At 58.0% G+C, this 25,269-nt stretch overlaps 2 protein-coding genes across 8 annotated transcripts in view; one reads left to right on the forward strand and one right to left on the reverse strand.

Annotated features, from left to right (window-relative positions):
* The window catches only part of SBF1 (SET binding factor 1), a 34,848-nt gene extending 34,369 nt beyond the window's left edge, over positions 1–479 (forward strand). Inside the window, exon 44 of the mRNA XM_024737390.1 lies at positions 310–479. Coding sequence (XP_024593158.1) covers positions 310–479 — 170 coding nt within the window. The remainder of the gene's footprint in view (positions 1–309) is intronic.
* Positions 480–1,027: 548 nt separating this feature from the next.
* The window catches only part of PPP6R2 (protein phosphatase 6 regulatory subunit 2), a 77,999-nt gene continuing 53,757 nt past the window's right edge, over positions 1,028–25,269 (reverse strand). For 2 of the 7 annotated variants that reach the window (XM_024737422.1, XM_024737421.1), the window contains 21 exons: positions 24,311–24,448; positions 23,047–23,112; positions 21,263–21,375; positions 21,075–21,122; positions 20,840–20,953; positions 19,608–19,734; positions 18,578–18,730; positions 10,708–10,911; positions 9,330–9,394; positions 7,666–7,781; positions 6,209–6,294; positions 5,942–6,022; positions 5,506–5,603; positions 5,084–5,141; positions 4,894–5,009; positions 4,631–4,794; positions 4,110–4,281; positions 3,934–4,022; positions 3,176–3,338; positions 1,286–1,522; positions 1,028–1,211 (listed from right to left, as the gene is read on the reverse strand). In XM_024737422.1, coding sequence (XP_024593190.1) covers positions 1,160–1,211; positions 1,286–1,522; positions 3,176–3,338; positions 3,934–4,022; positions 4,110–4,281; positions 4,631–4,794; positions 4,894–5,009; positions 5,084–5,141; positions 5,506–5,603; positions 5,942–6,022; positions 6,209–6,294; positions 7,666–7,781; positions 9,330–9,394; positions 10,708–10,911; positions 18,578–18,730; positions 19,608–19,734; positions 20,840–20,953; positions 21,075–21,122; positions 21,263–21,375; positions 23,047–23,112; positions 24,311–24,448 — 2,460 coding nt within the window. In that variant the 3' untranslated portion in view covers positions 1,028–1,159. The remainder of the gene's footprint in view (positions 1,212–1,285; positions 1,523–3,175; positions 3,339–3,933; positions 4,023–4,109; positions 4,282–4,630; positions 4,795–4,893; positions 5,010–5,083; positions 5,142–5,505; positions 5,604–5,941; positions 6,023–6,208; positions 6,295–7,665; positions 7,782–9,329; positions 9,395–10,707; positions 10,912–18,577; positions 18,731–19,607; positions 19,735–20,839; positions 20,954–21,074; positions 21,123–21,262; positions 21,376–23,046; positions 23,113–24,310; positions 24,449–25,269) is intronic. The other 5 variants (XM_024737427.1, XM_024737426.1, XM_024737423.1 and 2 more) reach the window with 5 other exon arrangements.

The raw sequence follows: 25,269 nt of genomic DNA on the forward strand, positions 1-25,269 counted from the left end.
GCAGGTCACTCGCCCATTCAGACGTGAGTCCCACCCAGGCTAGGGCCTTACTAGCAACGGGTGCCAACCAGGGGCGGGGCAGGGCCGGGTGGGCAGCAGGTGGGGTGTGTGGGGCGGAATGTGGCACCGCGGAGGCTGGGAGAACATCCCAGAGTGATCAGGGTGGCGGCCACAGCTCCTGGTCAGGGGGGCTGGTGGTGCGGGGGGCCCGGCCGGCAACGGCACCCGTCAGTGGGAGCTAAGGCGGGGCTCACCCAGGTCCTCCCTGGGCCCACGGACAGCCGTCAGGCTGACATTCCTGTTGCCCAGGAACCTGTGGGTCTGGGGTCCCTGCCCGAGACGCAACCTCCAGGCAGAGCTTGTTTCACGAAGAAAAAAAGAGCTCAGTCTTTACTCAGGAGTTCACTCAAAGACGGGCCCGGGAGCAGCAGACGACCCCCGCTGCCAGCCGGGTTGGGGCTCCAGGGCCCGCAGCGTAACGATACGCGGGTCTGTCGGTGAGAATAACAACTTTTATTGGGAGTCGTGGGGTCTGGGTGCCCTTCAGAACAGTAACGTGAGATACCCCGCCCTCCCCGGCAGGTGCAGGGGAGCCCTCCCATGCCCGGGCACTGCTGGGCCCTCTGCACCCTGTCCTGCACGCCCGTGGCCAGCTCCTGCCAGGCACCCCCCCCCCCCCCCCCCCCCAGGCGGCGGGGGGGGGGGGGGGGGCTTGTTTTTTTTTAAGGCAGTCACGTTTGCAGCCTGGCTCAAGGCCAGCTCCCAGGGCCACCGGGCAGCTAAAACCCCGTCTGGCCAGTCCAGTTCCAGACCCACATTTGTCCCCAGAGCCTCGGAGACCCTCTCCTGCGCTAGATTAAAAAGTGCAGACACGTGGCTCTCTCCGCGTTTGTTAAAAAACGGATAAAAACAGGCTCAGAGCCTGTGGCGCAGGCAGAGCCCCTGTCTGAGGCCTTATTGCTGTGTGTGGGGCTGGACCCTCAAGGCCCACCCGGAGTCAGGCAGGAGAAATGCAGGCTGGGCCGTCTGACTGGTTCCAACTGCCAGCTTTACCAATGCAGCATTTATTTTAAAATTAAATTAAGTTAAATTAAAGAAGACAAACTGCGTCACCAGGTAGTTTTCTTGGTTGGGGCGCCAAGGCTGGGCGGCGGCAGCATCACACGAGGCCATTTAAGGCGGCTCCCGCGGGCGGAGGCCCGTCAGTCTGCCTGCGGGGGTGGGTAGGAGTCGCTCAGGGCAAGGGTCCCCCCACCCAGCCCCTCCCCTGGTCCGACCTGCTCACCTGTCCTTCGTCACCGTCCCCAGGGTGGCCGCCGTGGAGACAGCTGGGGCTGCAGGGGTGACGGCCACGGCCAGCACAGGAGAGACTGCCGGGGTGGCCGGGGCGGGGCCGGTGTTGCCCGGTACTGTGGTGGCCGCCACGGCAGCCTCGGGGAGGACAGCCCCGACTGGGGCAGAGGTCACTTCCACAGGCGCAAGGGAGGCCAGGTCTGGAGGCGTGCTGGTGGCGCACTCAGCCCTGTGTGGCAGACAGGCTCCAGTTACTGGACCACCCCCGCTGGGGCTCCACCCTGCAAGGTGGCCCAGGCCCCTCTGCCACCCCAAGTTCCAAACACGCCAGAGACCGCCTGTCAGTCCTCCAGAGCGTTGAGCCTCCTTCCCAGCAACACTCATCCCGGGCATCCCGTCCCCCTCGGCCCCCTCCAGACGGCCCTTGTCTGGAACATGCCCCTTAGGTGCTCCTAGCAACCCTCACCACTCTGTGGACCACACAGGCCCAGAGCCCTTCCCTGGAACACCTCTCAGGCCACGTCTGTCCACAACACTCCCGCCGCCCACACCTATAAAGGCTGAGTGCGGGAGGCAGGCGGCTTCGGGACACCCAGCCCTGGCACTCAGCTCTGGTCTGGGGGCCCAGAGAGCAAGCCCACGGTCCCCCCACCAGCCCACACCTGCCCAGCGCCTGCTTCTGCTGTGTGACGTCTCCTCCAGCCCGGCACTGACCCTCGCGAGCCAGTGAGGGCAGAGCCTGGAGACAAGCCCCGCGTGTCCCCCCACAATGGCCCAAGGCTCGCGAAGACCGCCCTGAGGACCAAAAGGCTTTGCTTTCGGAACAACAACTGCTTCTCGGAGCCGGGTGGGTTTTGGGGGAACGGGGAGTTAGGAAGAGGAAAAGGTTTTAAGAATTTCGATGACTCTAAGCTTCAAGAAGGAATCAAACCGTATGGGAGCCGCGTGTACACCTTCACCCCAGCGCTGAGGTTCTCCCCGGGCCCAGGCGTCAAGCTCGCCCCACCCTGCAGCGGCCGCGTGAACCGCCCCTCCCCCGACACGCACTGCGCAGCTTGACCCTGCTCCCTCCAGGCTGTGCCCACTGCCCCGAGCCCCACCGCAGGGCGCCAGCGGGGACGGGCGCGCCCTGGGGTCCTGGGAGCTAGACTGGACCCCCAGCGTCAGCAGGGACGCTCCAGGGTCACTGGGTGGGGACCTCACGGGAGCAGCACGGTCAGTCTCTGCTCCTCATGGAGGTGGGGGTGGGGGTCTGGGCTGGCCCCCCGGCATCCCCCCCAGCCCCTTCAGGCCTTGACCCCAGCACCACCTTCTCCCTCACGTCCCACCAGCCCTCCTGCCCCGTTCCGTCTTCACCGCACGCGGTTCCCCACGCTGCCCACCCGCCCAACCAGGAGGCATGTGTCCACCAGCCGACCCCAGAGGCCCGGGCCTTCCCCCTGGGCGCAGGGGTGGGGTGCACGGGCCAAGCCTGCAGGGAGGACGACCCAGGTCAGGGCCCCAAGCAAAGTCCCAAAACACCCCCGTCCTCCCGGTCCAGCGTGATGGACACGTGTGTCCGAGGCGCCCGGCTGAGGCGGGCGCCAGTCTGGGACTAGGCTCCCACCCCAGGAGAGCGGCAGCTCCAGAGCGCACCCGGAACCCCAAAAGCCTGGCAATTCTCTCCGACGCAGCCTGAGGCGGGCTGGCCCCGTGCTGTCTCAACGGCCACCCCAGCTTCCACCTGGACGAAGCAGTGTCCCTCCTGTCCAAAGCTGACCTCCAAGGGGTCACGGGGCCGTCAGGACAGGAGGGTCGGCCTGCCCCTGGGCCGGCGGAGTGCTGCGGACAGCCAGACCTCCGTGTGCACCCGGGGGCCCGCCACCCAGCCTGTCCTGCTCACCTGGGGACCGACGCTGGTGGTGGGGGAGCCTCCCGACGGGGACCCATCCTCACAGCCTCCGAGGCCAAAGCCACATTCTGCTTGTCCTCTCGGCTGCTGGAGGCCACCAGGGCCGCCTTCCTGGCAACACATGCGTTCCAGGCACCCAGAGCGGCCGGGCCAGCTGCAACACAGGGAGCCGGTGACACCAGGTGAGGACAGAGGGAACTTCAGCCCGCAACTGGTGACAGACCTGTCCCCCACACCCACTGCTGCGTGCGTGTGACGTGCACACGTGCGTCTGTGAATTCACAGGAACTTCAGGAGGAACGGTCCTCCCTGCAGGGAGGGCCAGCAACTCAGCCTTGTGGCTGGCTTCCAAGTCCCTCCCTGTGTGGCCCTGATACCCTGGGGGGCTTCCAAGCCCATCTGACAGGGAGCTCAGGGCCAGGGCCCGGAACAGCTCCCAGGACAAGCACTGGGGTGGCGCGGCACACACGTGTGATCCACACCTAGCAGGCGGCCAGGCCTGGGGAGACAGGCTCTGCCTGGGGTCCTGGCGACACAGACGGGTGTGGGCTGGTCGGACCTGTGCGCTGAGGCCAGCCCGAGGGCCTCGCTGGCTGTCCTGTGCCTGGAGCCGGGGTCCTGACCCCTTCACACACCCACTCCAGTCCCCGCACGTGGCGCTGACTCCAACATCACCAGGGCAATACAGCGGCCCCGAGGTCTTGGCCTCCCCCTCCCGACCCCCTGCCCCTGGGGCCGCCCCTACTCACGGGTTCTCTCTGGGCCCCGGTTCAGGCCACCCTGGGCATCGCCGTGACCTCTGTCCACGGGGGAGCTGCACCTGGGCCCCGACTCAGAGCTGCAGACGAGGCCAACTCTGAGCCCACGCCCAGGAGACCCGGCCCCCAGGCAGCCGGGGCCGCCCCCCGCCCCAGCCCCGCCTCACCAGCAGAAAGGCTGGAAGTCGGCAAACTTGGCCCAGCCTCTCTCCTCCGCAGCCGAGGCGCTGGGCGCGCTGGCCGCCCACACACTGGAACCCACGTCCATCGCCACTGCCGGGGCCAGGCCTGAGGCCGTGGAATTCACTGGCTCATCAGACACCGTCCAGGGGGCACCTGCTGGGGGAGATGCGGTGTCCAGGCCCCTTGACCAGCACATGACCGGTGGTGGAGGCCCCACAGCAATGGTGTGGGTGTGCCTTCCCCCACGGTACTGGGGGACACCCACCTCTAGCCGTGACGGCGTGGCCAAGAGTGACCGTGACGGGGCGGGAGACCAAGGGCATGTGAGCGTGTTTGAAAGTGTGTGCCGGGGGGTCAGTGGGCATCAGGCCCACAGCAGCCCAGCCACACACACACACACACACACACACACACAGGCCCACAGGCCAGGGCACCAAATCCTCTGTCCCCCATGTTCCCGCCCAAGCCCCTTGCCCGGCCCGCACCCTGTGGCCCCATCATCTACCTTCTGAGCCACCCTCAACACGAGGACCTTCCTTCTGGACGGCAGCCCGAGGGGCGCCCGCCCGAGCCCCGTCCCCGTCTGCTTCCGAGCTCTCCTCCCCACCTTGGCCTCGGTGCTCCAGGCCGTCCTTCCGGCAGCTCTCCGAAGCGTGAGGGCCCCCGAACCTGGGGGGAGACCCACGGTCAGAGCAGCCCTTCCCGCCTGCCCAGGGCGCCACGGCACGGCTGAGACAGGGCTGGTGCCCGTGTGGTGCCCAGGCCCACCTGGCTCTGGTCACTCGGGCCACACAGTGTATCTCCTCATCCTCCCAGAGGTCGTCATCCTCGTCGAAAGGCTGGATGTGGTCACTGCAGCAGGCCTCAAACAGAGCGGCACCGGGCTGCAGGAGAGTACACGTGGGCCACATGGCCCCCACACGCCCGGCCACCCCCAAGGGGCATCCACGGGACTCACGCTTTCCTCGTCAGCGTCGACGCTGAAGTTGATCTCCGCAATCCTGTCAAATGGGGCGCTGCAAGGACAACAGGGACGCCGTCAAGTCCCCCCAGGAGGGAGAGAAGGGGGAGGCAGCCCACCGAGGGAGGCAAAGGCAGGGGCGGGGGGCCAGGGCTGCAGGCCGAGCCTGGGTGGGTGCGCGGGCTCCCCTCCCACCTCTGGATGGGCGGCTAGGGGTGACTCCCACCCGGCTGCTCTGCCTCCCCAGAGAGCGTCTCCAGGCGTTGGGCCACATGTGGCTTCCAGCTGAGCAAGTGTGATGGCTCTGAAGGCCAGGCAGGGCTAAGCCACAGGTCAGGGACCTGGTCACACCGAGCAGAGCCCGGCTCCCTCCCAAAGGCACGAGGGTGAGGCAGGTGGGCGTGTCCCACTGGGCTCACTTCACGCTGTCGTCCTGCTCAGCAAACTCCTCGTCGCTGAAGCCAAACTGGTCCACGAAGGTGGCCGTCATCTGCTGGACCTGGTACTCGGAGAAAGCCTGGGCAACAGGACCGTGGCCGCTCTCAGGAACCCCCCTGGTGCTTCAGTGGCTTCTCCCAGGTCCTGCCCTCTCGGCTGGGCACCCACAGGCAGCCATGTCCAAACAGCCTGTGACTCTGACTTTCCATTCGCCCACCACGTCCCCAAGGGTCTCATCAATGTCAAGTGGCCCTGCGGGTGCCCCCTAAGTAGAGGAGGGTGGGGCTGCACCCCCTGCAGAAGCGGGGGGATGAGCACCTCCCCGGCCCCGCCCGAGGCTCTGGTGACGCGTGCAGGACACTCCCGAGGCCTAAGCGCTGCCGAGAGCGTGGGGATGAGGGGCCTGGCCTCACGCACCTGCTGAAGGGACAGCTCATTAGGGAAAACGCCCTCCATGTCCTCATCCTCACTCGAGGGGTGAAGATGGTGGGTGCTAACCTGCAACAGCCAGGGTGAGCGGGCATGAGACAGCGTCTGGGGCCGTGCCGACCCAGTCTCCCTTGCAGGGCGTGCCGGGCCTCGGGCACCAGGAGTCCCGCAAGCCCAGGTCGGGCAGGGACCAGGGCGGGGACAGCGCTCTGCCCAGGGGCCCCCCCACTCTCGGCCGGCCTGGGGCCTGCTCACCAGGTCCACCGCGTTCCTGCGGTTGGCCTCCGTCAGCGTCTCCTCCACAAAGCTCTCCCAGCGCCCGCGGCAATCCGAGGGGAGCCCTGCGGGGAAGGCTCCCCGGTGAGCCCTTGGGATGGAGCCAGCAGCTGCATCCTGGTCCCGCGAGGGTTCACAGGCCGACCGGGGAGCCCCGGGGACACAGGAACCACGGGGCACGGGCACGTCCCTCTTGGCCTTACAGGCCCAACCCAGCAGGCCTGGGTGTGTCTGTTTTTCTGGGGAGGTCGGAGCCCAGAGACGTTCACAGTCCAGAAAGAGAGAACTTCACACTCGCCCCCAACCCCACACCGGGCCATCCTGGGTGCGCACGCTCGTCACAGGTGCTGACGGGCTGGGGGCCGGACTGAGAGCAGCCCGCTCGTGTCAGAGGGCCCCCCCCCAAACTCCTGGCTCACAGCTGCCCTGGGACCACAGGGGCCCCTGGCCAAGGTCACCATGGGGGCAACTAGGCGAGGGCACGGGGGCGGGGGGCCATGGAGGCCACGCCCATTGCACGACCAACTGGACGTCTGCGGGGCAGCTTCCCCAGCCCAGGACAGGGACAAACCCAGCACCTCCCCTGCCTGCCCCGGACTCGGCACCACAGCCCCCAGAAGGGATGGGGATCACCCCGCCCCGACAGCACACACGGCGCTCAGGGGCCCCCCAGACGGTGCTCACTCCTGCTCGCTGTTCACTGAGCACACGCGTCCCCCTGCCCCCTGGCCAGCCCTGTCCTCAGGCCCCCACACAGCGTGGGGGACAAACTGTCTTGGCTGTGAAACCAGCACGAGCCCCCAAGTGCCCTCAGGGTCCCAGCCTCTGTGGCCGTCACTGTCCATCACCCTCAGGCTGCCCCGAGCGCACGCCCCTGCTGTCACCCTGTCAGCCCTGTCACCATGTGCTGCTCGGGCTGGCCCGGCATCCTCCTCCCCAAGAGGCCACACAGGCCCTTCTAAGCTGCCCGCCTTCTCGCATCTGAACCAAGATCCCTCGGGCTCTCCCCAGCTCAGGCCAGAAAGCCCAGTGCCTGGGAGCTGCAGACTGGGCGCCCAGAACGTGCGAGGGCTGGGAAGGGGCATGGGCGGCGGCTCCCCACTCGGGGCCCCGGATCGCGACGAGGAGGCCCGTGGGGTATGAGGGAGAGCAAGCCTGGCCAGGGTGGCCTCTGCTCAGGCCCTGCGGCCGCTCCCCAGATGAGCCACGAGCTCAGAGAAGAGCCGGACGGCGGAGCAGAGCAGGCGTTTGGGCCGGCGTGGGCGGCCCAGGGCACAGAGGAGGCTGCCGCCCAGGCCCAGGCGCAGCTGACAGGACAGCCCCCGTGGCAAAGGGGGGGCCAAGTGTGTGGCACCAGTGCTGGTCCCGTCCGCCGACGGGCCAAGGGCAGGGGCGGGGCACCTCGGGCAGCGACACCTGGGCCTGGAGGCGCTCACCTCGGAGGACCTCGCTGACCTGGGTCTGCACGGGGCCCCCCTCCAGGCTCTGCACCACTGCGTTGGCGATCCGGGTGAGATGGCCCATGTTCCCGCGCCTCATGCCACCCGCTGCCCTGAAAGAGAGGGTGGCGTCAGGCCTGCCGCCGGCCCTCCTCCGCGGTGCCTCCAGCCGGCCCGGCCTCGGCTCTGCGGCCTCCTCCCCGCGGGCCCCACTGCCCTGCGAAGCCGTCTCGTGGCCTCGCCTGCAGGCTGCTTACTTTTGGAGCACCTGCTCCGCACCCGCGTCGCTCCACTCCCTGCCTACAAGTGAGGTGGGCATTTGCCGCTCCCACTCTGCGCAGACCACCAGACCCACGCCCGGCTGGGGCTGCGAGTGTTGACCAAGCGCGTCCCGAGCCCCCAGAGAAGACCGAGGGTGGACCCAGGGCCCGGGAGTAGGCAGAGCAGCAGGGGCAGCGGGCTGGCTCCCGTCCACCTGCACGTCCCGCACGGCCGCAAACACGTGGCTCTCCCCCCACTTCTCATCTCTCCCACACAGGACCCAACAGAGCAGCAAGTCTTCAGATCCCTGATGCAGCAGGAAGGGCGTCAGTTGTGAGACTCTGGCGCGTCCGTTACAGAAACACAGCCCTTGGGTCCCAGAGTGGACAGCGCTTGCTTTCAACAGTATTCTCTCTCTTCAGAGCCTGACGACAACCAGAGAGGAAGCGAAGGTGGTCCCCAATCGGTGGGCCCACCCGGCAGAGGAAGGGGGTCAGGAGAGACTGGGCAGAACTGGCCCAGACGCGAAGCCGGGCTGAGGGTGGAGGCCTGTGAGCGGCTGTCCAGGTCGCGGGAGAACCGCGCTGAGGCCGCGGCCTGCTGGCATCCAGGCTCACACGCCCGTCCACGGCTTACTATGGCCCAAGGAGCCCTCGGTGACAGCAGTGAGCCGTCCCCTCACACAGGCACACACCTGTGCACCAACACACAAGACATATACAGGAGCGGACTCAGCACAGGCCTCCCTGGGCACTACGCACACCGGGCCCAGCAGAAGGCGGAGCGGCCCCATCTTGCTCGTTGCTACTTGGGAGCGGACGCAGATTTGTGGGTTCAGTAACGGCAGGACAGAAGGGATGAACTAGGTGCGGTCGCAGAGCTCTCCTCACCTGCCCAGAGCAGCCCCTGGCGGGGCAGAGTAGGAGCACAGGGGGGCCAGGGCTGCCCACTGGACCCGACCCTGCAGTCACACCAGGGACCTGGGCAGTCAAGACTTTCAAGCAGGAAGTGACACCACCTGCTGGTTTCAGCAAGATCCCACCTTACCAGCAACGAGAGGGCAGATGGGGCAAGAGGGAAGCAGAAAGGGGCCCGGATGCTCTTTCAAGGGTCTGAGGCTTCAGTAAGAAAAGTGGCTGGAGGCTGGGATGGGGACGTGGGAGGATTCGGGACACAGTGCAGGCACAGGACTGGGGTCTCTGCTGATGGACGGGCAAGGGAGGAAGAGGGTGAGGGGCCCACGGAGCCAGGGGCCGGGCTGTGCAGGCCGCGTCACCCTGCCCCACGCCCTGGCCCCGCCAGCAGCACTGCAGCTGCTCCCACAGCGGTGGGACCCTTCCTTGAAAACAAACCCTCCACGGCAGCCCTGGAGCCCCACGCGGAGCCCCAGTGGTCCTTACTGTGTGTGGTCATTGGCTTCCCAGGCCTCCAGGATCCTCTGGACCAGGCAACACTGCTGGAACAGCTGGCAGACAGGTGGCACGGGTCAGGGCCAGCAGGGCTGCACGCTCCCCTCCACCCAGCCCTGGGCTGAGTGGGCTCAGCAGGCAGCAGGCGCACACGTCAGCCCCAAGTTCACTGCGGCGGCGAAGCAGCACAGCCCAGCCTGCGGCCCCCGTGCGACACCCAGGTAGGTTCTGCTCAGGCTCGCCCACGTGGCGACGGGGTCGCATCAGGACACTCTCGTCCCCTCAGCCTCCCGGAGGTCGTGTCCTCCCCCTCGGGCCACTCTCCTGCCTTCTCCGTCCAGGAGGAAGAGGCCGGCAGCCCCAGGGCTCACTTGCTTCCAGGCCCTCACACAGGCAGCTTCCCGTAACTGGAATGTTTGCTCCGGGCCCCAAATCGCACGCCCACCCCGCGTGTGGCCTCACTATCTGGGTGAGGGTCCCTTGCTGGCCTGCATGGCCGCTGCACACACCCACCCCCCGTGGCTCTCATCACTGAAACCGCCCACTCCTGGCTATTTACCCCCTTGGCTGTGTTCCGGCTCAGGCCTGCAGGTGCAGCCCTTCTCGACCCTCTCCCAGGTCTCTGGTCAGGGGCCCCGTTGCCAAGCCCCTCCTGTCTGAGCCTTGCAGCCACCCGGGCAGAGCCGACCCCCAGGGCCCCGCGCGCATAGGTGGGCTCCTCGGCTTGGGGACCGCCTGGGCCACACGCTCCACCCACGTGCTGCTTCCTTCTTCCTTCCTCAGCGAACACCCACTAAGGCTGACTCCCTGCAGCCCCGCGCGGCCGCTCAGGACGCTCTTGCTTGCGGCCCCGGGAAGGGCAACCCCAGCGGGTCTCCACACAGTGTGCTCGGGTGAGCGGGAAAGCGTCAGGGAAGAAGCGGGCCGTGCAGAGCACCCACACTTTCCAGAGGCTCAAAATCCCAGAAAGTCTTCTTGTGAGAACTGGTATGTCCCCCCCTCCCCTGGCACCTCCCCGGCGTAGCATTCACACCATGACGGGGCTGCTTGCCCTCACGGTCTGGAGGAGCCTACCCGGGGGCAGCAACGGGGCTTCTTCTACACCCCTCCGGGGCCCTCCACTCCACCAGCTCTGGGGCCCTGGCAAACACGGACACCTTCTTTGGGATTTCCCGTCTCACGGGTGAAAGAGCAGCTCACCCCGTGTCCCGGGAGGATTAGAGGAGAAAGCACACGAGGGCCCAGAGCAACGTAACGTCCACACGGTCTGGGTAGGGTTCAGCACATGCAGCAACACACAGGACGCACAGGACACGCAGTGACAGGACATGCAGGACACAGCTACACGCGTGACGCGGCCTGGACCTACGTGGGTCACCATCGTGCTCTCAGGGCGGCTGGCGGCAGGCTGGAGGGTCTCTGGATCCCCGCTGGAGGGCGGAGGCTCCACTGCGCCCTCAGGTCCGCCGGCCACGGCCCTGTCCTCCCGGGCAGAGTGGGACAGGATGGCGGCTATGCACAGCTCCACTTGGAAGTGCAGGAAGTTATTCCAGGCGTACTTAACAAACAGGTCCTGGGGAGACAGAGGGTGAGGGAAGCCCCGTGTCCTGCAGGCCGAACGTGAGGGGCCCTGCTGCCCTGCCCACTTCCCCGTGCTGTGTCCTGACGTCCGGGCGGCCACGGGCCTTCCATCTCCGTCCAGCTCCGTAATCTCTGCTCGTGTGACCGCTTCCTGTGGTTTCCTTATCCTCTGTCCTAGGTTAGAAGCTTCACCCGCAGACCCTCAACCTCCCTCCTTCTCCAGTGCATCTTGACAAGGCTGTAGGCCTCCCTGTAAAATCCACCGCAGCTACACTCTACACATTTTGCTATGTAGTATTTTTATCGTCTTTCCTTTATGATTTTATCTTTGACCCACAAGTTACTGGGAGTGTGTTCAATTCTCCAACCCCTGGGGATCCTATCCAGGAGGGCCATGAAATCAGGAGGTGCACACATGGACACTCCCCAAGGGAGCCCCAAGGGGCCCAAACAAGCTCCCAGGCAGACGCCCCCGAGGAGGCTAAATGGGCAGCTGCAGCCCCTCTGCATCGGCCTTTTCCAGACCTGCCCCTGAGGCGAGCAGAGCGGCACCAGCAGGGAGGCGGGACAGGCACACCTGCCACGTCCACATGGCCACCTCACACCCAGCAGGGTCCACAGCTGCCTGCACCCCACACCCTCTGCTGCCTACACGGAAGGAAGCGGGCTGCACACGATGGGGAGATGGGGCTGGGGAAAGGGGTGTAGGCTCCAGCCCAGGATATAAGTCTGGACCCTTCTTTCCCACCAGGGAGTGGGGAGCTGGATAAGGAAGGAGGCCCGTCTGCCTGACATAGCTCTCCTCCCCCACAGAAACACAGTCTCCAGTCTCGACTTCACCTTCTCTGCCTGTGTGACTTTGGGTGACACTGGAGGTGGCTTCATCCATGCTGCCTCGTCTTCAACAGTCAGACCCACCTCCCAATAAAGAAAAGCCCATACCAGATGGCTTCACTGGAATTCTACCAAACATTTAAAGAAGAATTAACAACACCAATCCTTCTCAAAGTCTCCCCAAAAAACTAAAGGGAGCACTTTCTACCAAATTCAGTCTGTGAGGCCAGCACTGCCCTGACACCAAAGACATCACAAGAAAAGAAAATTACAGACCAACATCCCTTAAGAACACTGATGCAAAAATTCTCCACAAAACACTAACAAACTGAATTCAGCAGCATATGAGAAGAAAATTATACACTATGACCAAGTGGGATTTATTCCCAGAATGCAAGAGTGGTTCAACATGTGAAAATCCTTCAGTGTAATATACACCACATTAAAAGAATGAAGGACAAAAACCGTCATCTCAACTGACACTGGAAAATCATCTGACAAAATTCAACACATCTTCTTGATAAAGACACTTAATAAACTAGGAATAACGGAAACTTCCTCAACACAGTGAAGAGCATCTATGACAAGAGCACAGCAAACATCATATTCAGTGGTGAGAGACTGAAAGCTTTCCTTCTAAGACCCAAAACAAAGAAAGGATGCCCCTTTCGCCACCTGTATTCAGCACTGCACTCGAATTCTAGCCAGGGCCATTAGGCAATAAAAAGAAATAAACGGCATCAAAACAACAGGAGAAGCCAACGCAGAGATTGGTTCAAGATGGCAGAGTAGAAGGACGTGTGCTCGCTCCCTCTTGCTAGAGCACCGGCATCACAACTGCTGAACAATCCTCGACAGGAAGACACTGGAACTCACCAAAAAAGATGCCCCACATCCAAAGACGAAGGCGAAGCCACAGTGAGACGGTAGGAGGGGCGCAATCCCAATACAATCCAATCCCATAACCGCTGGTGGGTGACTCACAGACTGGAGAACGCTTAGACCACAGGAGTCCACACACTGGAGTGAAGGTTCTGAGCCCCACGTCAGGCTTCCCAACCTGGGGTTCCGGCAACGGGAGGAGGAATTCCGAGAAAATCAGACTTTGAAGCCTAGTGGGATTTGATTGCAGGAATTTGACAGGACTGGGGGAAACAGAGACTCCACTAGTGGAGGGACCACACAAACTAGTGTGCCCCTCGGGACCCAGGGGAAGGAGCAGTGACCCCATAGGAGACTGAACCAGACCTACCTGCTAGTGTTAGAGGTTCTCCTCAGAGGCAGGGGGTGGCTGTGGTTCACCATGGGGACAAGGACACTGGCAGCAGAAGTTCTGGGAAGTACTCCTTGCCGTGAGCCCTCCCAGAGTCCGCCATTAGCCCCACCAAAGAGGCCAGGTAGGCTCCAGTGTTGGGTCGCCTCAGGCCAAACAACCAACAGGGAGGGAACCCAGCCCCACCCATCAGCAGACAAGCAGATTAAAGTTTTAATGAGTTCTGCCGACCAAAGCAACAGCCAGCTCTACCCACCACCAGTCCCTCCCATCAGGAAACTTGCATAAGCCTCTCAGATAGCTTCAAGCAGCTGTTAACAGCTGATTTTTTTTTAGAAACTCTAAAAGCCAGAACGGAGTGGCAAGATATATTTAAAGTGATGAAAGGGAATAACCTACAACCAAGATTACCCTACCCGGCAGGGATCTCATTCAGATTCAAGGCAGAAATCAAAAGCTTTACAGACAAGGAAAAGCTAAAAGAATTCAGCACCACCAATCAGCTCTACAACAAATGCTAAAGGAACTTCTCTAAGTGGGAGACACAAGACAAGAAAAGAACCTACAAAAACAAAAAGAGACTACTACAAGCAACTCTATGCCAATAAAATGGACAACCTGGAAGAAACTGACAAATTCTTAGGAAGGTATAACTTTCCAAGACTAAACCAGGAAGAAACAGAAAATAGGAACAGAATTACTTTCAGTTTCAAGTAGTGAAATTGAAACTGTGATTTAAAATCTTCCAGCAAACAAAAGTCCAGGACCAGATGCCTTCACAGGTAAATTCTATCAAACATTTAGAGAAGAGCTAACACTTATCCATCTCAAACTCTTCCAAAAAACTGCAAAGGAAGGAACACTCCCAAACTCATTCTATGAGGCCACCATCACCCTGATACCAAAACCAAACAAAGACACTACAAAAAAAGAAAATTACAGACCAATATCACTGATGAATATAGATGCAAAACTCCTCAACAAAATACCAGCAAACAGAATCCAACCACACATTAAAAGGATCATACACCATGATCAAGTGGGATTTATCCCAGGGATGCAAGGATTCTTCGATATATGCACTCAGTCAACGTGATACACCATATTAACAACCTGAAGAATAAAAACCGTATGATCGTCTCAACAGATGCAGAAAGGGCTTTGACAAAATTCAACACCCATTTATGATAAAAACTCCCCAGAAAGTGGGCAGAGAGGGAACCTACCTCAACATAATAAAGGCCACATACGACAAACCCACAGCAAACGTCATTCTCAATGGTGAAAAACTGAAAGCATTTCCTCTAAGATCAGGAACAAGACACGGATGTCCACTCTCACCACTATTACTCAACATGGTTTTGGAAGTCCTAGCCATGGCAATCAGAGAAGAAAAAGAAATAAAAGGAATACAAATTGGAAAAGAAGAAGTAAAACTGTCACTGGTTTCAGATGACATGATACTATACATACAGAATCCTAAAGATGCCACCAGAAAACTACTAGAGCTAATCAATGAATTGGGTAAAGTTGCAAGATACAAAATTAATGCACAGAAATCTCTTGCATCCCTATACACTAACAACAAAAGAAAGAGAAATTAAGGGTAAATCCCATTCACCACTGCAACAAAAAGAATAAAATACCTAGGAATAAACCTACGTGAGAAGGTAAAAGACCTGTACTCAGAAAACTATAAGACACTGGTGAAAGAAATCAAAGATGACACAAACTGACGGAGAGATATACCATGTTCTTGGGTTGGAAGAATCAATACTGTGAAAATGACCATAAACAATCTACAGATTCAATGCAATCCCTATCAAATTACCAATGGCATTTTTTACAGAACTAGAACAAAAAATCTTAAAATTTATATGGAGACACAAAAGACCCCGAATAGCCAAGGCAGTCTTGAGGGGAAAAAAAGGAGCGGAGGAATCAGACTCCCTGATTTCAGACTATACTACAAAGCTACAGTAATCAAGTCAGTATGGTACTGGCACAAAAACAGAAATATAGATCAATGGAACAGGATAGAAAGCCCAAAGATAAACCCACACACCTATGGTCAACTAATCTATGACAAAGGAGGCAAGGATATACAACAGAGAAAAGACAGTCTCTCCAATAAGTGGTGCTGGCAAAACTGGAAACTACATGTCAAAGACTGAAATTAGTACACTCCCTAACACCATACACAAAAATAAACTCAAAATGGATTAGAGACCTAAATGTAAGACTGGACACTATAAAACTCTTAGAGAGAAACATAGGAAATATAAAAAATAAAATTAAAAAAAAATAAAATAAAAATAAAAGGCATCTAAATTGGAAAGAAATAAAATTATCTCTGTTCACAGATGATACAATCTTATATGCAGAAAATTGTACAAATTCCACATAAACTGTTAGAGCAAATAAACAAATTCAGCCAAGTTCCAGTATACAAGATCAACACACAAAACTCTGTTGCATTTTTTCCCACTAACGATAAACAATCCAAAGAACTAAATCTTCACACGTATGGTCAATTTATTTTCAACAAGGGTGCCAAGACCATTCAGTGGGGAAAGGATAGCGTTTTCAACAAAAGGTGCTGAAAGAAATAACAAGTGTTGGCGAGGATGGAGAGAAGAGAGGACCTTGTGCACTGGTGGTGGGAATGTAAACAGTGCAACCACTGTGGAACACAGTGTGGACGTTCCTCAAAAAATTAAAAATAGAACCATCATACGATCCAACAATTCCATTCCTGAGTATTTACCCAAAGAATACAAAAACACTAATTTGAAAAGATATATGCCCCTCCATGTTCACTGCAGAATTATTTACAATAACCAAGATATGGAAATGACCTAAATGCCCATAAACAGATGAATGGATAAAGATGTGGTACATATATACAATGGAGTATCACTCAGCCATAAAAAAGAATGATATAATGCCATTTGCAGCAACATGGATGGACCTAGAGGGTATTATGCTAAATGAAGTAGGTCAGATGGAGAAAGACAAATACCGTATAATTTCATCAATGAAAAACAAACAAAATAAACAAACCAAACAAAAATAAACATGTAGATACAGAGTAGTGGTTACCAGTGGTAAGGGGTGGGGTAGGGAGGAGGACGAAATGGGTAAAGGGGATCAGCTGTATGGTGACAGATGGAAACTAAATCTTTGGTGGTGAGCATGCAATAGGGTATAAAGAAGTAGAAATATAACCTACACATGAAACTTACATTCAAAAAACGAAACAAAACAAATGGTGCTGTGATATCCACATGCAAAAGAATGAAGCTGGACCCTTACCTTACACTGCATACATATACAAACTCAAAATGGACCAAAGACCCAAAAGAGCTAAAACTATAAAGTACTTAGAAGAAAACACAGGGGGAAAGTTGCAGGACAGTGGATTTGGCAACGATTTCTTAGGTATAGGTATGACACCAAATGCACAAGCAACAAAAGAAAAAACAGATAAACTTGCGACTTCCCTGGTGGCGCAGGGGTTAAGAATCCGCCTGCCAATGCAGGGGACAAGGGTTCGAGCCCTGGTCCGGAAGATCCCACATGCCGCAGAGCGACTAAGCCCGTGCGCCACAACTACTGAACCTGCACTCTAGAGCCCACGAGCCACAACTAGTGAAGCCTGCACGCCTAGAGCCCGTGCTCCACAACAAGAGAAGCCACCGCAATGAGAAGCCCATGTACCACAACTAAGAGCAGCCCCCCACTCACTGCTACTAGAGAAAGCCCACGCACAGCAACAAAGACCCAACGCAGCCAAAAATAAATAAAATAATTAATTTAAAAAAAGAAAAAAAACAGATAAACTGGACTTCATCAAAATGAAAACCTTTGTGCGTCAGAGGACACCATCAAGAGGGCAAAAATGGGAGAAAATATTTGCAAATCATGTATCTAAGCACTTAATATCCAGAATATATAAAGAACTCCTTCAATTCAACAACAACAAAAAAACGAACAACCCAATTCAAAAATGGGCAGAGGACTTGAACAGACAGTTCTCCAAAGAAGATACACAAATGGCCAGCAAAAGCACACGAAAAAATGCTCAGCATCACTGATCACTAAGGAAACGCAAATCAAAACACAGTGAGATACCACCTCAAACCCATCTGGATGGCTATTATCAAAAACAGGGAAAACACGTGTTAGTGACGAAATTGGAACCCTCATACATTGCTGGTGTGAATGTAAAACAGTGTACCCACTGGGGAAAACAGTGTGTGGGTGCCTCAAAAAGTTGAACATAGAATTACTGTATGACCCATCAATTCCACTTCTAGGTATGTAGTCAGAAGTGAAAGCAGGGGCTGAAACAGATATTTGTACATCCATGTTTATAGCAGCATTATTAAAAATAGCCAAAATGTGGAAGCAACCCAATTGCCCACCAACATATGAATGGATAAGCAAAACTCAGTACATCCATACAATGAAATATCATTCAGCCTTAAAAAAGGAAAGAAATTGTGACACATGCTACCACATGGATGAACATTATACTAAGTGAAATAAGCCAGACGGAAAAGGCCAAATACTGTTTGATTCCACTTACATAGGAATCCCTGGAATAGTCGGATCCATAGAGACAGAAAGTAGAAGGGTGGGTGCCAGGGCTGGGGATTGGTGGGGGGATGAGGACCGAGTGCTTAATGCTCAGAGCTGGAGAAGATGAGAAAGTCCTGGAGATCGTGGTAATGGTTATACAACAACGTGAACGTTGAACCATATGCTTGAAAGTTATTAAAATGGTGTATTTCATGTTACATATATTTTGCCACAATAAATGAAAAGTAGAAAGCAGGAGTGGGAGAGAGAGAACTTTCTCGGAGGAGAGGAAAAGAAATGAGTGAGGTCTTTCCTAGTCGCCCTCTGACCCACATCCAGGCTCTACAGTCACAGCAGAGCCCAGTGACTTCCAAACGCTGGAAGGACTCCTGAGGCAGGCAGTCCTTCAGGCCCAGGTCCAAGGCAGCTCCTTCTGGGACTGAGATTTAAATGTAAGGATATTATTTCAGCTTCCTAGGAGCAGAGGCCCAGGGGCAAGGCTGAGGAGAAGGCTGGGGATGCATGAGCTCGGTGTACAGCTTGAGCGAGGTCCCCTCCCTGTCAGCAGCGCCCTGTGGTCACTGCCTGCAGACCCTCCCTCAGACCCCCAGGGCAGGCCCGCCAGAGGAGCTCCCCACAGGCTCTGCCTTTACTGTGGGGACGAGGAGCAGCTCTTCAGGGCATTTTAGGCTGAAGAGCTTCAAAGTTCTCTATTAAGGCAGAAATCAGAAAGGGGAGGGACCATATTACCGGCTCCCTCTGCTTCCAGGGCAGCCCTGCATGAGCCTACACGGAGGCGGGTCCCAGCGTCACTCGGTGCGCCTCACCAGTGACCTGGCGTCAAGCCTGGGGGGCAGGACGCAGTCTCTGCACAGACTGTGCCTGCCCCAGGACCGAAGCAGAGCCTCCCTTCGGGCAGGCCTTCACCTGGGCGCTGAGGTCCCAGGCTGGGCAGGTGTCCGCTCACCAGCAGCAAGCCCATGGTGTTGAGCCGGCAGAGCTCCTGGTTGATGCTGGGCGTGTTTGTGTGCAGCAGGGCGGCCACGAGGCGAGCTCCGTGCAGGCGGGCGTTACCCAGGGGCTCCTCCAGCACGCCAATGGTGGTCAGGATCGCTGCTTTCTGCAAACACAAAAGGACTGCCCAGTTAGAGCCTTGTGACCGGTGTGATCACCATCCATGTGTGGGCTTCTCTTTGACCTGACCCTGGTCGAAGGGCCAGGGCCGCTGCTGCGTGACGTGGCCCAGCCGGGGAGGGGTCCTCAAGGCAACGTGGTCTGCAGGAGGGAACAAGGGGTCAGTCAGGTTAAGAGCCCCACCGCTCCCCTCAGGGCTCACAAGACTGAGTGAGGGTGGGCCGCTGCTCCTGGGTGCCTAGGGCACTCTGGTCTCAGCCTGCCAGCCGAAGGGATGTGACCTCAGCGTATAAGACGGAGGAGACTGACGACAAGGGTGGCCTCGTGAGATGGGGTGATCCCACACACGGAGCACAGTGCATCTACCTTTTCATTAGCAGAATGTTCCAGAATCCCTGACTTCATGAGTCCTCCTTTCTAGTGGGGAAGGCACACCACAAGCTGATATATGTAAGAAACAGTATAGTAGACCACGGCGGGTGCCCAAGAGAGGCACCAGGAGAGGCGAAGGGGCTGTGCCCGGGGCACTGAGGCGCAGAGGGACTGGGTCTTCCTCACCGTGACCACCGCTGCTCAGCTGAGCAAAGGGTCTCCTCTGGGACCCCCTCACTCCTTGGCTGGGTGCCCCCAACTCAAGAGGCCGGGTCTCCAGTGCACTCGGGCTCTCGGACACCCCCCTGTCAGAAGGCAGCAGTTGCCTGGGGGGGGTGGCGAACCGTCCAACTCTCCAAAGAGAAGATGGACACTCGGCAGATGGGGTCTGAGTGCGCTTGTCATCCTGGGTGGCGAGTGGGGTCTTTGCCTTGTGAGCGACCCGGCCCACGAGGTCTCCAGAGCCCCCGACCTTTGCTCGGGGCACCTACCTTTGGCGGGCTGAGCAGAAGCTGGTGGAAGTCCTTCAGCCGTGGCTCGATGCCGCGCAGGACGCCGGAGCTGACGGCACACAGCCTGTCCAGTCCCTGAGAGCAGGAGTCCAGCAAGCCCTCCATCCTGTGGACCAGAGGTAGCTGGACACGGGGACACTAGTCCCATTACACCACACCCCCTCCCGAAGTGCCCACTTGTCGTCTCCAGGGAGGCTGCTGACCGTATGGGGGTGGGGGCCGTGCCCAGGCGATGGCCCTGACGGGCTGTGGGCGTCACACCCTCAAAGCAGCTCTGCTCCCTCCTCCCACCTTGAAAACCTTCACTGTCGACCCCACTCCTCGGCTGGGAAACAGACAGGACTGGCCATAAAAGGATAAAAGAGGCCACATAAAAGGATAAAAAAGCAGAGAGAATGAACCGGCTCATCTGTTTTCTGCATTGTCACCCTGTCCCTGCATCGCAGGCGAGGCACTCACCAGAGTCCCCACTTCCTGCGGGAAGGGCCCAGCCTTCCTGGGCTCATAAAGATGAATAAGCAATATTCTGGTTTCTAACTAAACGATGATGACGTCATAATTCTCTCTTTAGGTAATAAACTAATAAACATGTATTGGGTACCAGAGGGAGAGAAGGAGACTGCTAATAATCTCACCATTGAGATTAAGTCAATTTCTTGTTATTTTCTGGTTGTTCCTTTTCTTTAAAAAAACAGCACAGGCTATCAGTGCTGGGGGCTACAGCGAAGCTCCTTCCAGAGCGAGGACATGAGGGAACTGCAGTCTCCTTGGAAATCAGACCACCAGCACGGCACGTGACAGGACAGAGCAGACAGAAGTGCACATGCAAACACACATACACACGTGCGTTCGCGCACACACGCGCGTACATATACACACACATATACACACAGAGACACACACACACACACACACACACACACACACACACACGTGCTGGGGGTACTCATCGGGACAGTCCTTGGGGAAGCCCACTGGCCGTGCCTGTTCTGCACACACGTCTATAAACACTTTGGGGTGTCTTTGGGCTGAGGTGGGAATGTGATTGATGGCGAAGGTCAAAGGGGACTTTACAGCCGTCAAGTTTATCTTTTCAACAAGGAGAGTCTGTCCCCATGATCACCTGCATCATTAGAAACATTAAAAGCACAAACAGCACACCCGGCCACTCCACTGAAGTGGCAGCGCTCTCCTTCTCGGGAGACACTCACCCCGCCCGCCGGGGCTCAAGCAAGGTCAGTAACACCTGGGTCCCGCTGACGAGGCACAGCTCGGTCTGGGCGCCGTCAAACATGTTCCTCAGTAGCCGTTCCACGCAGTCCTGCCTGTCGGACACGCGCAAGGTCACTGCCTGGCGGGGGAGTGCACAGACCCCACCCCCACCCCCGCCGAAGAAGCAGCACCCTGAATCCCGCAGAGGCCCCGCTCGGGGCTCAGGCCACGCACCCAGGGTTTTTAGGACACGGCTGCCCCGGGGGCCCGCATTCTCTGAACCTGCCAGGAGACACCTCCCGTGAGAAAGAGGCCCATCAAGTTAACTGTGGATCGGGGCGAGTTCCTCAGAAACGATCAGAGGAGGTGGCGGTGTCCCTGGCCCTCAGCCCAGGCCCCCCAGCGCCGCAGCCCACACTCACGACTCCAGCGCCGTGAGGAGGGGGTCTGGCTCTGGAGCCTCCTGCAGCGGGCTGCCCTGCTCCCTGCCCAGCCTGACGATGTCGCAGAGCGTCTGCGAAGCGTTGGACTGCCGCTGAAATGACAGGGACGAAGAGCCGCCTTCAGGGCCGGCCTGCCGCACGGTCAGAGCGGCTGCTGCGGCAGGTCTGCTGAGGCGCTGGACTCGAAGGCGGCTCGTCTCAGCCTGGCCTGCCTCTCACCGTGGGGCGCAGATCTGGCCGCCCCCCAAGAGCTCCCACGGGGCCTCGACGGTCGAGCACGCCACGCAGACACCGTTCTATACCCTCAGACAGACACCGCGAGTGTGCCTGTGGTACTGACACAACAAGTGGCTATTAACACACAGGGTGGGTCCTGTGAGCTCAAGAAAACAGGACAGTTGCTACAGAGAAAATAAAGGACTCAACTTTTCTAGAGAAACATTAAGCCCATAAAAATTCAGAACCTTGTATCCGGTGCCTTTGCCAGCCACGTGGGCTGAGTCTGTGGAGCAGATGGACAGGGTCAGAGAGAAACTCAGCCACCGGCTCGGCGCAGGGAGCACCTAACAAGCAGCCTTCACGTGCGTGCCACGGGAAACCGAGCTGAAGGAAGTGCTTCGTGACTGTTTTAGGCAAGACTGAAAGCAGCCAGGTTGCCTCCGCGGCCTCCCAGCTGCCTCGAGGACTGGGAAAGGGCCAGTCAGCTCACAGCGTTCACACTGGTGGAGGGGCATCTCCCTTCCCAGATCTGGAGCACAGACACCCTTGCCCGGCTGCCTGGCAAGGCCCGTGGGCCAAAAGAGCCCCAAACAGCACAGCCAGGCAGCAGCAGCAAAGGCTCAGACATGAGTCAGGACCACCGCTCTCCAAAGTGCTAAGGAGGCCGTGCGTGTGCAGCTGTGTGCAGTTGTCACGTGGAGGAAAAGGCCTATTGGGATATTCCCCACACTCTCAACTGTGATACCGCAAGGAGCGGGCAGGGGCTGACAGAAGACCCACTGCCACCCCACACGCTCCCTCCGGAGCTCACGCCCCTGTAGACCCCATCTCCTCGAGCGCAGGCTAGAAGCAGCACTCATGGCAGCGGCACGCTGGCGAGGACTGTCACCTGTAGGTCAGGTGCCTGCCCCAGAGGACGCGAGCTGCCCTGCGGAGAGGCCCGGGGGCATGGGGCCAAGGGCAGCCTCAGCCAGCAGCCCTCAGGAAGCTGAGTCCTGGCACTTCCCTGGCGGTCCAGTGGTTAAGACTCTGTGTTTCCAACGCAAGGGGTATGGGTAGGGGGCGTGGGTTCGATCCCTGGTCAAGGAACTAAAATCCCACATGCCACACAGCCAAGAAATAAAAATAAACAAATAAATAAATAAAATAAGGAACTGAGTCCTGCAGAGCCACCGGTGACCCTGGGGGCAGACCCTCCCCTCGTTGAGCCCTGAGGTGACCACAGTCTTGTGAGAGACCCTGGGCAGAGGATCTGTGACCCCTGGCCCATAAAAACTGAGATAAAAAATACTTATAAGCAACTAAGTTTTGGGGTCATCTGTTACTCAGCCATAGATAACATACAATTCTATTCAGACTGTTTTTTTATAATATGTATGTATTATATTTTAGAAAAAAAAAGTCTGCAAGTCAGTGCTTGATTAAAGGAAGAGCATCTGAGGAAAGGAGTGACTTGCCCCCTCAGACAGCAGTGGAGAGCGCTCTCCGCCAGCCCTGAGCGAGGGGCGCCTGCTCAAAGGTGGGGTCCACGAGCCCATACTCACATCTTCATCCTGACTCGGGTGGATCAATTCCACGAGCCTCTGGATGAGCTTCTCTTCATTAAGCCACTGAAAGGGAAAAGGAGGCCTGTAAGTGACTCCGCTCACACCTGACGAAATGGAAGGAAAGTCCTTCAGTGCAACAGAAATCCACGCACCAGGTTCTGGCACAGAGATACTTCACCCAACACGTGCGTCCACCCAGACCCTGAAAGCACAAGCAGTGGCCGAATTCTGGAGTGACCCAAAGACTGTAAAGGAGGGGATCCCCTTCCACATGCCCTAATGGTCCAGACTCTTAAACACACGTGAGCTCTGTTTTTAGGACGTCTCCGAAGTGGAGCCTGGAGCCACCCGCGCCGGTGGGGCTCTCCCAGCACACAGCCCAGCTGCTCCCTGCAGCGCCCGGGCCTTTCCAGGTCAGTCCGGCTCCTCTACGCACTTCCTTGCCCAAAAACAGGCTCAGTGTAGTCAGGGCAGGCTTCCCGCTAACGTTCAGCAACGGCTGAGCTCGTGCGGCTCTCACTGTGCCACATTGGCTGCTATGATTAACTCCCAGTGGGAGGCCGCTCCATAACGAAGCGGGTTATGAGTCCGAGAGCGACAACTTTCACCTAATTCCAGGAGGTGGAAAACCGTCAAGAAGGACCAATGGTTTACTTATTCTATCTTAAGCTGCATTACAAACAACACCTGTCCAACAGCAGCAGACTCTGTCCGGCACTGATTTCCTGGGCTTCTTGGGGTTGAGCACCCTCCCCTTTTCTGGGAAAGCCCTCAGGGAGCTATGGGGAGCCCCTCTCGCTGTGAATACTGTCAGGACAGACACAGGTACATGCTCCAGGACAAACAACAGGCCAACTCTGGTCTTCGAAACTTCTCTGCATGGAATCCTCTTCGGCGACTGTTTCCTCTCGGGCACGTACTCGGGCACAGGGCCCAATGGAGACCTAGCAGCCCTGGGGGTGGGGCACAAGTGAGGAAGCCCACTTCTGCTCTCTGCTAATGAACGGACTGAGGCAGGACAAGAGAAAAGGTGCAGATGCCAGACCCAGCCTCAAAGACAAGCCTTGACAAGAACCCCTGAGCGGTTCTCATCAGGAGGGGAAGGTCCTGCGGGGTGGAAAACTGGGGTGCTGGGCACCCCAGTGCTGCTTCACCAGCTCCAGCCTCCTCATACCAGGAGGCACTTACTCCACACTCGGAGAATGTGCAGAACCCGCACAGACGGGGAGGGGCTCCAGGGAGGAGGGGCCCACACACTCACATGCAGGACCTCCTGCCGGAGCCCGGCGGGCTCTACGCAGCTGGCCAGGCGCAGCAGCAGGTCCATGAGGGCCGAGGTGCCGATGTGCTTCAACAGCAGGCTGATGAACTTGTCCTTCTTCCTCAAGAACACAATCACCTGCAACCAGACAGCCCGAGAGGTGAGCGGGGCAGACCCTGAGCACCAGGAGATGCTGCCCCCAAGAACTGCCATGGGAAAGATTCATTTTCAACAACAGTGAGCAGAAATAATGGAAAGACGTGGAAAGAGTTGTAAGAAAGCCCCCTCCGCTGCCCCCCCAGCAATGACAGGCAGAGCCCTGAACACAGGCAAGTCCACGAGGCAGTGGGGGCCTGAGAGGACCCTGGGCTGGCGGAGTTTGCCACACACCGAGACTGGGCACGAGTGCAGCCCCAGCACCCAAGTGAGATGGCACAGCAACCGCTCCGCATGCACCAGCTCAGGTCTTCCCAGCAGAAATGACCAGGGCAGAAAGAGCTGAGCCTGGGGTGGCCATCACTGACAGCTCCCGGACAGGGGACACAAACCCGGAAAGCTGACAGGCCCCACAGGTGGCTGAAGGGAAAGGACTGAGGTTTCAGAAAAGCAAGAGGCGGAGGGGTGCAGCTGGCTGGTGACCAGAGGTGACAAGACACGACGCAGCTGGCTGGCTGAGTGGGCAGTCACAGGGTGTGGTACCTGAGCGCAGAGGGACGGGAGAAGCCCAGGCAGAGGCCTTCTTGGACACGTGTTGGCAAGCTTGGCTCAGTTGGCCACAGAGACGAGGTGCCTGCGAGTCCAGGCCACTGCACAGACCCAGGACTCTACTGGGGGCAATGGGGACACAGAACAGGCAAGGGATCCCAACCATCCTCATGCCAGAATCCTCATGCCAGAAGTGAAGGGAAGGAGGCGAAGGAGGAGAAAGAGAGAGAAGAGAGGCAACAGGGGTGGGGGGG

Source organism: Neophocaena asiaeorientalis, unplaced genomic scaffold (genome assembly GCF_003031525.2).
Source record: "Neophocaena asiaeorientalis asiaeorientalis breed wild unplaced genomic scaffold, Neophocaena_asiaeorientalis_V1.1 scaffold242, whole genome shotgun sequence".
NCBI lineage: Eukaryota > Metazoa > Chordata > Mammalia > Artiodactyla > Phocoenidae > Neophocaena > Neophocaena asiaeorientalis.